The following is a 14,044-nucleotide window of genomic DNA, read 5'->3' as shown; positions in this document are numbered from 1 at the left end:
TTTGCATAATTTCTCTGCTGATTTGAAGGCTGATGTGGAATAACAGGGCGGAGGTGAGTATGCATCTGTGTCTCACCTGTCTTGAGGTTATAGAGTGATGGCTCAATCCCCAAGTATGACTTGATTGTTGACTATATACCCAATAGGCTGCTAAGTACTATGAGTGTACAGAAAAAGAGAGGAGGCAAGTATATAAAAAAAAAAAAATCCTCAGTTGACAATCTCCGTAGTTACCCAACCCATAAGAGGCAATCAGAAAACAGGGTCCAGGCTGACATACCACAGCCTCAGGAGAAACCTAAGAAGGGGGGAGGGGCAAAGGTAAAACAGCCATGGTCCTCCCCCCACTCCCCTCCATGACCCTGTAGACCCTCATGCAGTCATAGGTTGGAAGGAGGAGAGCTGCTGAGGGTCTGGCTCAACTCTGAAGGTGTACCCCGACCCCTCTAGACCCTATGGGCCCCTATAGACCACCACGGAGCCCTGGGAGTCCCACTGTGCTCCTTCCAAAATGCACCTTGATCTCTCCACTGCTCTTCATCTCTCCTGCTCCCCTTCGAGTCCCAGCCATGGCCAGCTGTCCTCCAGCAATTCTCCCTGAATCTGTCCCCTGCCCCCAACCCCTCTGTCCACTTGCTCCCCTGGGGTCCACTCTCCAACAACAGTTGGTGGCGTGACCTTGTTGAACACAAATCGGACTCAGTCATCCCATGCTTAATGCTCCCTCAGGGCTTCCCACCCTCTCCTACATCCTGCCCTGTGGGGCCACAGCTGCTTTCTCCAACCAGTGTGCCCCATGCCTCCTCCCCTTTGCTCTTACCAGGTAGCCCCATGGGCCTACATGTGGCCCCTTGAAGTAATACCTCTGCCTGGGTGCCCTTACGCCAGCCCTGCCACCCGAATCCCTTGCCTTCCCTCTCTTTCTCCTCTTTACTTTGTTAACATCAACTTCCTACTCTGTCTCTCAGCTTGAGTGTCACCTCCCTGTGGCTAGGTCAGGCCTTCTGGTTATGGGCTCAGTGAGCATCTTAAATTCTCCCTAGGGACATCAATCACAATTTTGACTGGGTATTTGTAAAATTACTTGCATAACATCCATTCCCAGCTACACCATAAGCCCCACAAAGCGAGGTCTGAGTCTCTTATTTGTTGCAGTGTCTCAAGGTCTTAGCATGGCCCCTAACACAGCTCCTGGCAGGTAGTAGGTGCTGACTATTTATTGAGTAAATTAATAAATGGAAGGGGAGAGAGTTGGATGGATGGATGGATGGATGGGACTTTCTGAGATTCCAGTTGATTTCTACCCCTTGCCTATCACAGCAGAAGAGAGAAGGCCTGTGGCTTTGGAATCGTCCCTAAACACGGGGGAAGGAGAGTGGATTGGATGGGTGGGTAGTTCTGGATTCTAACATGATTTCCCACACATCTGAGCTCTGCCTTTCCAAGACTTGCAGGGTGGAATGTCTAGAATCCCATTCCTCAGAACGTTATTTAAGAAAAGGAGGAATTCAAAAGAAAACTTAATAGATCAGAGGGTGGGAAATCGAACTTGAGCTTTCATTCATGCCGCAGGGAAAGTTAGATGCAAATAATCCACTTCTGTGGCTGCTTTTGAGCCATTCCATCCCAGCAGCAGCCTAACAGTCACAGAGTGGGTTGCTTTGCCCTGGGGCCTTCTGAAAGCTAAGAAAGCAGACAAGGCTAGAGTTTCATGACCAATTTGTTTATTATAAGGCAGACTCCAAAGACATCTACGCACTAATTATCCATGTGAATTACTTCCTCATGTATGTAACACGGGAGAAATGGACTCTAATATTGTATTTGGTGCCGTAGGATCTATTCAGACATCTCGGGCCCGTGCTGCTAACTTTTTTGAAGGGAGGAGAGCTGAGGAGTGGGGCACGCATGAGTCAGCAGCAGAAGTCCAACAGAGTCTTCCAAACACTAAACATGGGGGCAGGTTCCGAGATTCAGCCCTGGTTTCCACGCTCCCTGCTGAGGGCGGGGTCTCCTCTCTCATTCCGGGGGTGCACATTGCATCAGGTCTCTGTTTGATTGTACTGGAGGTGTGAGCTCCATTCTGCTGTCAAGGCCCATTCAGACCTGGGCTGATGAATGTGAATATCAAAAATCACAGAGGATGTGATACCTGTGACCCCCACCTGCAGGGCTGTTGTGTGGAGCAGGGAGCATCTTCCGAGGATGCTGCAGAGGGAGTGTGGCTGGGTGAGGTGCTCACGCCATGCTCCCACGGCACATGGAAAGCACCGTTTCCTGCCCATGCTTATCGGTCACAGGCAGGAAGCTCTCTGAGCAGAGGGACCAGGTCTGCTTCTTTAGAGTTGTGCATAGCACAGTATCTGGTCCCTAGACCCTGATGAACATATGCTTGCTGATGAGGCATAAACACATGGATGGATGGATGGATGGATGGATGGATGGATGGATGGATGGATGGGGAAATGGGCTGAATATCACTCCACATTTTCCAGTCATTAGAACTGTCCAAAGATGGAATGGGCTGCTTTGAAAAGGACCACCAGTATAAATTCTAGTGGGAATGGGGCAGCACTAAGGCAGCTGGAGGTGGGAGACAGTTGTGGAATTCATGTGCTCCAGGGTCAGGCAAATTTGGTGTGAGCCCTGGTTGTGAGACTTGAAGGCAATTTGCCTCCGTTTCTGCATCTGTAAAATGGGGCTAATAATCCAGTTTGAGTTTCCTTAATGAAGAGCCTGAGATAAGGATGTGAGTAGAGATAGTTTGTTTGGGAGGTCATCCAGGAAGCAGGAGGGAAGCAGCAGCGAGTGGTGGGCAGAGAAGGAGGAAAAGCCTATCAAGGGGGCCTTAATAAGCCCTGGCAAGCCAGCGGGACTCACTCCGATTAACAGTCTTCAAGGAATTAGTTGGAAAGTCTTTCCTTTAAGGGTGAAAGACCCAACATCTCTCTGCCACCTCCCATCTTCATTCTTTGAGGCAAATTCCCCTGCCCTTGAAGGCTGCATCTTATTCTGGGATGAGATCTGTCCCTCCCTCATCCCTCAAGGGACAGGCCACTGGAGGTGAGGAACTGTCTATCCCAGCGCCAGCTGAAGTCAGAGGTAGGCAGAGAGGATGTGGCCCAGGGCACTGTTCTGAGTCCTCCTCAAATCTTTCCATGGTGATAGAATGGAATGGGAGCCTCATGAGGGAGGGACTCGTCAAGACCACAGTCATTCGGTAAGTGTACTTTGGGGGCGCCTGGCTGGCTCAGTCGGTACAGCAGGTGACTCTTGATCTCAGGAATGTGAGTTTGGGCCCCAGGTTGGGTGTAGAGTTCACTTAAAATAAAGAGATAGGGAGATAGATATGCTTTGAATTAATATATTATAAGGATTAAATAAAATGAAACTCTAAAATGTAACAGACTGCCTGAAAATAAAGTGGTTTATACAGCTATTAGTTGTTATTAATTTCTTTTTAATAATAGATGATGCTACTTTTTAAGAGGAAGAGGAAACATTTGGGGTAACTTTGTAGCATTTGGGATTGTGGAGTTGCTTAGAGGACCCATTGTTTTGGAGCTATATATAGTTCTGGCCTTGACCTACAGAACGAAAACTAGAGGAGTTAGGATAGCCTTTCAGACGTCTGGGCATTTTGGAGTGTCTCATCTGGATTTTAGTGAAGCCACTGTCTTTGATACCCTCTGACATGTGGCCTAAGAGTTTTCTGAGTTGAACTGACAGTTTTAAAGCAGGAAAAATATGATTGTCTCAGGGAGAATTACTCGGAGACCCCAGACATCCTAAAACAGTCACTTGACTGAATGAGTTATGAGAAAAAAGTGCAGAAAGCTGTGCAGATGTGCCTGTTGCCATTGAGCTCAAACCCTACCCCGTGGTGCAAAAGGAACAAGTGAACAAAATGGGTTTCATCCCAGAAATCCACCCTTGGGCCCAGTCTGGGCCAGCCTTCGCTCTGTCAGCCATCACAGGTCTCCTAGAGGAAGGCAGAACCGCGTGGGAGAAATGGACAGACAGTGACAAGTAGGCAGGATAGCTTTCTTGCTGCGGAAGTCCCACACTCTAGAATAGCTCTTATTTTTTTTTTTTTTAAGATTTTATTTATTTATTTGACAGACAGAGATCACAAGCAGGCAGAGAGGTGGGCAGAGAGAGAGAGAGAGGAGAAGCAGGCTCCCCGCAGGGCAGAGAGCCTGATGCGGGGCTCGATCCCAGGACCCCGAGATCATGACCTGAGCCGAAGACAGAGGCCCCAACCCACTGAGCCACCCAGGTACCCCAGCTCTTATTATTATTATTTTTTAATCTCTGGTTTTGACCTATATGTGCTCATTAAAGGAAATCTCTTCTCCACCCTGAACAGACTTGGCCTCAGGGAAGAAGGCAGGTGATGGGGGGAGGGGCGTGGGTGGAGAAGATAGTGCCAAAAATAAATGGAGAGAGAAAAAAGATGGTTTAGAAGGAATTCACTAGGACCACCCCCAGGCACCTTGGCATGGCTTCCCCATAGCATTAAAATTCCCAAGCAACAGATCCCCTCTTTCAGGGATAGTGGCTTAGGTATAAGATGTCCCCCAAACTACACTAATTTCTACCATTGCCTAACTAGCTACTGAATGGCCACCTTGAAGACTAAAGGTTCTCATTTCAGGCATTTGATGTTCTCCTGACCTTGCAGAGATGGGTACCAAAAGCCAGCTGTCTTTTTTTCTGTGGCATAGTGCATAGCTCCCTACTGCCCCAAGCAAAGGCATATGGTTTATACCAGCGAGTGCCTCAGAAGAAAATATTCTTGAAATACATTGCTCTAGCTGCCCTGTCAATACTAATGCATTCTGGAAGCTGAAGGTGGTTCCCAGGACACTATGTCAGGTCTGGCATTCAAACATTTAGTGGCCGAGTAATTACTGTAATAATTAATTTCCGTTGCTTAATCCAGCAATCAGGCATGTTGCTTTACACATGGGAAAATGGTGGTCCCCACAGGGTTGTGTGTGTGTGTGTGTGTGTGTAAAATACAGAGCAGCAATTGCTATTAAGTTAAGATTTGGAGATCAGTCTATGAAATAAATAAGATGTTTTTAGTTTGATTTTTAGTTACAGGTTTGGGAGAAAAGCCAAAAGGTGAATAAAGAGAAAGAAAACTTAAAGGCCTCAAACTTCAAATGTCATCCTTGTGAGAACTTCTCTAAAGTATGATCAAATGTTACAATTTGCAGCTTTGGAAATGGTACCTTGAAAGTGGATAATCTCACCCAAATCCCACCCTAAGCTTTCCAGAAATGCACTGCTCAGAAGGAATGCACGGCAAAACACATCGGTAGTCTTAAATTTTCTAGTAGCCACATTTTAAAAAAGTAAAAAGAGATAGTGAAATTATTTTTTTAAGAATCAATTTCACTTGACATGAACTAAAATACTATATTTCAAAAATATAATCAACAGGGAAAATATTAATGAGATGAGACTTTGAAATCTGATGTATTTTTAAGTAGATTTAATTTCATGTATTTATTTTAGAGAATGAGAGCCGGAGGAGGAACAGAGGGAGAGAGAGTCCCAAACAGACTTGGTGTTGAATGTAGGGCCCGATGGAAGGCTTAATCTCTTGACCTTGAGATCATGATCTGACTCAAAATCAAGACTCAAACACCCAGGTGCCCCTGAAAAGTAATGTATTTTTTTGTACTTACAAGATAGCTCAATTCAGTTAAGAATACAGTTGCTCAGGGGCACCTGGGTGGCTCAGTGGGTTAAAGCCTCTGCCTTCGGCTCAGGTCATGATCCCAGGGTCTTGGGATCGAGCCCCGCATCGGGCTCTCTGCTCAGTAGGGAGCCTGCTTCCTCCTCTCTCTCTGCCTGCCTCTCTGCCTACTTGTAATCTCTGTCTGTCAAATAAAAAAAAAAATCTTAAAAAAAAAAAAGAATACAGTTGCTCAGTCTCCGATACCCAACAGCCACACGTGACTGGAGACCTCGATCCTAGCAGCACAGAAGCATAGAATGCTGGACAGATCCACCTCTAGGAAGCCATCACATCATAACAGAAATGATAACATGGTCATAAAAGAAATAGACAATGGTATTTTGTATGTCAAAGGATAATCTGATTCACTTTAACCTTGAGGTGGAGGGGTTTGGAAGAGGGGCCAAGAGAGTCATGTTTCTACATAGACATTCAGGGACCCTGGAATACCCTGCCTCCTCTACTTAGGACACCCACCCCCATGGTCACCTAGGATGCTAGGGACCTCCTTCTGGGAAACCCACCTCCAGTGCCCATCTCATGGAACAAAGGCACAGTCAGTGCTCTGTGCTGAGAGCTGGAGGAGGATGTGGCGGGGAGAGGGGGGAACACTTAGATCTGTCCCAGAGAAGGAGAAAGAAGAAATTGAACAAGGGTCTGGCCCACCAGTGTTTAAAAAAAAGAAAGAAAGAAAGTAAGTAAGTAAGTAAAGGCTTACGGCCAATGAACATCTCAAATGACCCTCGACCTACTCCCATAATGCCCTCTTCCTCTAGAGCCCTACAGCTCATGTTGCTTCTGAAGACCTCCCTTCCCTTTCTCCACCCCCTCCAGAGAGTCCTTTAGTCAGATTTTACCTCGCCAGGGAAGCAGCGGGTCTCTCACCTTCACTCCATTATTGAACAAGTGGGCATTGAAGGGTTCCAATATTCCAATATGCTTGTCTTTAGGATACTGTGCCAGACGTATGCACTCCCTTGGGGAGTTCCATCTACAGGAGCAGAGCGGCAAGTAGGGCCAAAAGTCCTGAGGTGAGTTTTAAGTGCTGGGACCGACAATCCAGAGGCAGTTACCACCGAAAAGGAGACCTTCCCCCAGCCTGAGAAGTCAAGGAGGGCTTCCCAGTGGAGGTGAGGCAGGAGTCCCTGAGCAGAGTTCAGGGAGGGGCCGTCCAGGCATATCTGGTAAGGAATGCAAAAGAGCAAGTGAGCGAAGGCGAGATCGCTGGGCTGTGTCCACTCAGGGAACACGAAGTGGCTAGGCAAGAACGGCACAGAAGGCATCAAGCGGTGAGCTCTAAGGGTGACGTGGAGGGAGCAGGACCTGGTCGCAGAGGGCTCCGTAACCATAGCAATGGTGAGGAGGACAGGCTAGCCAAGAGCTACCTCGGGGATATAAGCGAGGGAAGACCTTGAGCAGGTTTGCGTGTCTTTGGGAGAGGAGAGATGGATCGGTTTTGTTGTGTTTTGTTTTGGTGAGCTGGCCAGACAGGAAAAGATCTATTTTGTGGATTTATTTGTGCATTTGTGTGTTTATTTGTGTTAAACAAAACTCCCTCTGGCACAGGGGATAGGAAAAGAGAAACCAATATTTTGACAGACTGAGAGCCCTTGCTTTTTTTTTTCCTGAATAAAGGACCCAGGAGCAGGGCTAGGACTGGAATGGTGGACAGAGAGCAAAACCATGGAATGTGAGGAGGCTGAGAGAGAGAGAAGTCGGCTCGGAGGAGAGGGAAGCGAATGGGGGAGGCTCAGAAGTTAGGATATCTTTTTTTTTTTTTTTAAGATTCTATTTATTTATTTGTCAGAGTGAGCACAGGCAGACAGAGTGGTAGGCAGAGGGCAGAGGCAGGCGGAGAAGCAGGAGCCTGCTGAGCAAGGAGCCCGATGTGGGACTCGATCCCAGGACGCTGGGATCATGACCTGAGCCGAAGGTAGCTGCTTAACCCACTGAGCCACCCAGGCGTCCTGAAGTTAGGAGTATCTTAAAGGAAGACTGGCTGGAGAACTGCAAACGGGGCGTACAATATTAAATTCTAAGTGATTAGGTCTGCCAGGAGCTTTACTTAGTCTTGCCTTGGGCCTCCTACATGGACTGCTTTCCATAGATTTTTACAGTTGGGGGAGCCCAGCCAGCGCCTCTGACAGTGATTTTCCAACTTTAACGAAGGACCCACTAATGAGTAGTGATATTCTTTTAGCAGATCATACCCGGAATTAAAAGAAAAGGAGAAAAGATATAGTATAAAATTTAAAAAGGAAAGAAAAGAAAATAGAGCGTAGCACGCTAAGGATAAGTGTTGTTTTCAGTTACAGAGACGTGTGTAGGTCACTATCAAAAACCAAGGTGTTTGAAAGCTACGGAGGCAGGAGGCAGGACTCTGTGTCCAGGAAGGTCACAGACTAGACAGTAACAGGCCTGGGGCTGAATATCACTTCTCAACCTTGTGACTTTGGCCAATATTGAGCCTCGTTTCCTCATAGGTGCAACAGGTTAACTTCGATCTCCGGGAGGGGGGCACAGGCCCCAGGACTGGGAATAAATCTCCCGTGGGTCCTTCCCCCGCCCTTAGTTGTGCGCACCCCCTTTCTTTTTAGGACAGAAGAGTTGCTTGTCTGGGCTTCTCACCTGAGGCTAAAGCCAGGACTCTTACTTCTTCGGGCCTCGCTTTCCCTATTTGTAAAGGAAGGTGCTTTGCCTAGAAGACCTTTAAGGGACTTGGGCTCCGGGGCAGTGTAAGTCCATGTGTCCGGAAGGCACGTGTTTGGGGCGTGGGAGGGAGAGTGCCGGAATGACCCTCACCTTGCCTCCGCACCTCTAAGATGCGGGACCCCCGCACCAGCCCCCAGGCAGGAGCTGGAGAGAGGAGCAGCCGCACCGAACCTCCTCCCGGCGCGAGCCCCGCGCGGGGCGCCCCGCGGCCTTGGCCTCCGAGAGCGGGCGGTGCGGCAGCGCCACCGTGTGGCCGCGGGACATCAAAGCGCCGCCGCTCGGCCGCGCCCCGCGCCGCGTGGCGGAGCCCGGCCGGAGACTCGCTGGGAGGCGGACAGCGGTGGAGGGCATCTCTTTCAGCACCACCCCCGTCCCCGTTTGCTGGCACAACGTCCGGTCGCGGAGCGGCTGGCGCCAGCAGGTAGCGAGTGGACGGAGCAGGCAGCTCGGCCCGCCACGGCCCGCTCCCGCCGCTGGAGGAGGCTGTGGCCAGCGTCTAGTTGTCCGCTCCAGACCGCGCTGGTCTTGTAAACGCGGCCACGGGTTCGAGCCCTGGCGAGCAGAGCGCCCAGGTTCTGCGTTTGCTTTCGGATTCCGCAGGGGAAGGAGGAATACGGGCAGCCTCCGAGGAGGGAGCCCAGAGGGACTTGGTTAGAGGTGAAGGGCAGCCAGGTGCATCCTGGGCAACATGGGTTCTTTAGGTTCCAGGGGCACCTGGTCCGGGGGTCCGCGACCCCGAGAATGCCTCCGTCCCCGCGCTGACACTCCAGACCTGGGAGTTTGCGGGAGCTCGGCTGGCGGGTGGAAGAGGAGGATACTGCCGCTCGCCCCCACCCCTACTTTAAGTCGTATTTGTTGAGGCTCTCCCTGGGTCAGGATTCCTGCCAAACGCCCTCCGAAGGGAACCCTGTGAGCGCTGGACAAAGTCGACCTAAGGAGTATGAGGCCAAAAGGCACTAAGTAATTTTCCCTTCTGCTTCTCCAGCCCCGAGCCTTGGGGGTTGGGCGGGTGAGGAGCTGGTGGTTGAGCCGGATCAGGGACACCTGGGGACTGGGGACGAAAACACGCATCTAATGGACTAACCTCTCCCTTAGCCAGCAGGGCCCCTGCAGCAACTTGCCCGCCGCTTCCTCGGCTGTGAAATGGGAAGGCGCCCAGTCTCCTGCCACCTGTCTTGACTATTTCAAGGCCCACACGTGAATGAATGGAGACAGAGAAGAACCTTGAGGTGAGAACCCAAGGTTAATTATCTGGCCTGCTAGGGGCATTCTGGGCGTTACTCTTGGGGGTAGTGATCATGATTAAATCCAGATGGAGCAAGCTACTTCGAACTTTTAGAATCTGCTCTCCCTGATGACTCCTACCAAGAGCTAATACTTTTGAAGAGCTTATCAAACGTAAGCAGAATCGCTGAATTAACACAGTGTTTACAAAAACATTGTAAGTGGTGTTATTCACCTCACTAGTCCACGGAAGGATGCTGAGGCACAGAGAAGGTCAATATCTTGCCTGCGGTCACACAGAATCCAGGATTCAAACCCAAGCTTCCTAGCTCTTCATGCCTCTTCCCCTACTATGCTGCCATCCAAGACGTTCAGAGTCTCCTTTAAGGGTTTTCTGGAGTCAGTACAAAAATATGCCTTCGAAGAAACACAGTTTTGGCAACTGTTCTGTCTAAGTCCTCAGTTTTTAGCACGAGGAGATTTTGTTCACACCATTCATGAGGGGAAAAAAGGAAACTACCTTAAAAATGAATTCTCCCTTGTGCCTGTTTCTGAGAGTTCTCTATGGGAGGAAGATGTTCTCTGTGTCTGACAGTAATATCTTTCATCCTCCATAGAAACCAATGCAAAGTCCCTGTTACATCCTCTCCCCCAAACACTTTATTCTTTTTATTCTGAGCGGAATTATGTTGATGCCTCGTAAGAAGGTGCCCACCCTTTTGTAGCTTTTAAAACAAGAGCAAACACACCAGGTTTTTTTGTTTTGTTTTTAAGATTTTTATTTATTTAGGGGCGCCTGGGTGGCTCAGTGGTTTGAGCCTCTGCCTTCCGCTCAGGTCATGGTCTCAGGGTCCTGGGATCAAGCCCCATGTCAGGCTCTCTGCTCAGCGGGGAGCCTGCTTCCCCATCTCTCTCTGCCTGCCTCCCTGCCTATTTGTGATCTCTCTCTCCATCAAATAAATAAATAAAAATAAAACCTTAAAAAAAGATTTTATGTATTTATTTGACAGAGTGAAAGAGACAGCGAAAGAGGGAACACAAGGAGGGGGAGTGGGAGAAGGAAGAGCAGGCCTCCTGATGAGCAGGGAACCTGACGTACAGCTTGATTTTAGGACCTCAGGATCATAACCTAAGCCCCAAAGGCAGACGCTTAACAACTGAGCCACCAGGCACCCCATAAACTGGGTTTTCTTTGCATGTTCATGTGTCTCATACTGTGTGTCCCATACCATGGGCAGTTAGGTTTGGCAGCAAATTGTATTTTCCAAAAGTGGTCATGATAAGGCATCCTATCCCATATGCTCTTACAATGTACCCATGACACTCCTCTTGAACCTGTGTGGACCTTTGTGACTGCCTCAGCCAATTAACTGTGGGCACAAGCGACGATAATAGGGCTTCTGGGGCTGGATCCTAAAAATGCCCTGCGTGTCTACCTGGCTCTTGTGGGACGCTTGTTCTTGGAACTCACCTGCCTTGCTAGCGGGGAAGCCAACCGGCAACTTGGAGAAGTCATGCGCTGAGGTCCCAGTCGGATGCACAGCCAGCATCAGTCCTCGGATATGTGAGCAGACGACGGAATCTTTAGATGATTCTAGCCACTAGCCTTCCCGCCACCCCAGCCGATGCCACGGGGAGCAATCAGGAGCTTTCACTGCCAAGTTCTGCCCAAAGGGAAGCCTCATCAAGAGAATAAGTGATCGTTGTTTTAAACCACCAGGTTTAGGAAGTTTGTTTCATAGCAGTAGATGACTGGAGTTGTCTCTCCATACTTTTTCCACTATTATGAACTGCTCTGCAGTGAACTTCTTGAGGCCTCTCGCTTTCTGCAAGTGCCTGAAGATTTTCTAAGGAGACATCTAGAAGCAGTACTGTTGGGCCCAAGTATAAACCTCAAAGGGAACCTCACTGAGCAGCTAAAATCAATGAACCATATCTACATCCAGCAACATGGGGCCACCTTGAAAACAATATCCAGTGAAACATACAAGCTGTAAAACGATACAATATGGTACGACTTATGTGAAATTCTAAGAAGCCTGAGAACATTACATGTTGTTTATGCTACATACAGCTAGTAAAAGTGTGATAACATACAGGGGAGCAGCACACTGAGTGAGTTTGAGAGCTTCAGTAGTATCCACAATATTTCAGTTCTTTAAAAAAAAACAACCCACAGCTGAAGATCTAAAGCAAAAACTACAATATTGACATCTGTTTAATCTGGGTGTGGGGAATATATGGGCATTGCTTTTTTAAAAATTTTCTTTATATTTTTATATGTATTGTTATTATGTTATTAATAGTTCTGTGACTATTTCACTATTAAAAAAGGTTTTTTTTTTTAAAGATTTTATTTATTTATTTGACAGACAGAGATCACAAGTAGGCAGAGAGGCAGGCAGAGAGGGAGAAAGGAGGAAGCAGGGTCCCCACAGAGCAGAGAGCCCAATGTGGGGCTTGATCCCAGGACCCTGGGATCATGACCTGAGCCAAAGGCAGAGGCTTTAACCCACTGAGCCACCCAGGTGCCCCTTAAAAAAGGTTTTAAAAGTCTCCACTCAAATAGAATTGTGGTGACAGTAATTTTGCCCTTTGTGATTTTCTGTGATTTTTCTCTCTGATCACACAACTCACTGATTAAAGCAAGACGTTGATTTTGACTGATCATTCAGTTCAAAGAGCACCCTCTTCCCACCATGCATTCTTCATCCTGACCACAGTCAAGGACTCTTCCTTTAAGAAAAGCTAAAGCTTCCTTAGTTTTCCCAACTTTACATGAGATAGTCCCTCTGTCTGGAATAATAAGCCCAGAGATTTCATTTCAATAATCATTCTCACATCTTGTGTCTCATTCAGTCTTCACCAGCCCCCAGTGACAGGTGTAATAATCTATCATTTACTGGAGGTTTATACGAGCCAAGCATCATCTTGGATGCTTTACATGTGTTTTTTCTTTTTTAATTTTTATTTATTTCTAATTTTTTAATTTTTAATTTTTAAGTAGGTCTGTTATTGTCTTTGCTTTTTTGCAGACCAAAAAAAAAAAAAAAAAAAAAAGTCTTTGGCTTAAATGTTAGTTGCTCTTGTTGTGGTGGTTCTTTTCCCCAGACCTTGGCTGTAGAACAAGAGTCAACCCAGGTCTATTCAGAGTCCACACCCTTGGCCCTTGGACCCTCCCTCCTCCTGGGAGAAAGCTGTTCTTTTTCTTCTCCAATTAACAGATCAAGAACCAGATTCTCTGAGTTTCTGTCCTTGTCTGCCTGATGAACTACTCATCTCGCTAGATGCATTGCAACGTCACCTCACTGGAGAAGCCCTCCTGCGGCCAGACCCTCCATCAGAACAGGTCATCCCACTCCGCCATTGAAGCGGGTTTGTATCCTGCCTTCTCCTCCACTTCATCTCAGCTCCTTAAAGGTAGAGACTGGCCGATGCGCATTCGTATTCCCAGCACCTGGAACAGCCCCTGACGTGTTATGGGCACCTTGGCTTTTCAGAAATAAATATTGATTAGCACCTGCCTCGCTCAGTCTTCGAACTACATACCTGCCCATGAACTCTGGGGACTAATTCATTTCACCAGTCTGCACAGGGCGCAGCTTATGCAAAATGGCTCACAGACATCCCGATGATGTTTCTAAAACAAAAACAAGAAATCCCTTGGCATCTTTACCAAAGAAACTTGCAGGACTGCCTGACTGGAGAACTGGGATCCAAAGACAGATACCCCGAAAGCTCCATAAGAGTAATGCTAATAGAACCCGAATGACTGTGCACTGGATATTTAACTCACGCCAGGAACTGGACCAAGTAATAGACATGGATGTAATTTTCACAAAATAGAAGGAACCATTGCTTTTCTTTTTTCGGTGAGCAGCGTGTTCTGGTTTCTGTGTTAGGGATGGTCCAAATCAGAATGTGTTGGGGAGACCTGGGGGAGAGGACAGAGGGTCTTCATTCAAAAGCTTCGTCATCTTCTCATCAGCTGGTGAGAATTCTCCCAGCAACGCAGCTTCTCCGAGCCAAGGGTGGCATTCGTCATATCAAGGGGGACAGGTGTCACAGTGCCATTTAACGATGCCATCATACCATACTTTGTCAATATCTCCTTTCAGACGGTCTCAGGAGTGACAGGCAATACAGGGTGGACGGATCTGCGTTGTGACATTAGATACTGACAAAGTCTCTTTTATGGGACTTACTTTTCTCTGGCAGTTTTGAAAGAATGTTGGCATGGCACTGTTTCTTCTCTTTCAACACCACATTCAACTCACTCCTTTAAAGCCTCCTGTGATGTTGTACCTAGGAAGCTGCAAAGCCACACGAGGGCAACTGAAACGGGTGGACTCGGGT

The 14,044-nt window shown here is 48.0% G+C and overlaps 1 protein-coding gene across 1 annotated transcript in view; it reads left to right on the top strand.

The window, feature by feature from the left end:
* LOC309866295 (uncharacterized protein) overlaps nt 1-12,026 on the top strand; it is a 60,245-nt gene extending 48,219 nt beyond the window's left edge. Inside the window, exons 7-10 of the mRNA XM_082733903.1 lie at nt 6,703-6,783; nt 8,350-8,487; nt 9,560-9,693; nt 9,804-12,026. Coding sequence (XP_082590029.1) covers nt 6,703-6,783; nt 8,350-8,487; nt 9,560-9,665 — 325 coding nt within the window. The 3' untranslated portion in view covers nt 9,666-9,693; nt 9,804-12,026. The remainder of the gene's footprint in view (nt 1-6,702; nt 6,784-8,349; nt 8,488-9,559; nt 9,694-9,803) is intronic.
* Nucleotides 12,027-14,044: the final 2,018 nt, after the last annotated feature.

Source organism: Mustela nivalis, assembly GCF_964662115.1.
Source record: "Mustela nivalis genome assembly, chromosome: 6".
NCBI lineage: Eukaryota > Metazoa > Chordata > Mammalia > Carnivora > Mustelidae > Mustela > Mustela nivalis.
The sequence above is the reverse complement of the archived record's forward strand: the minus strand, read 5'-3'. Positions and strand labels throughout refer to the sequence as shown.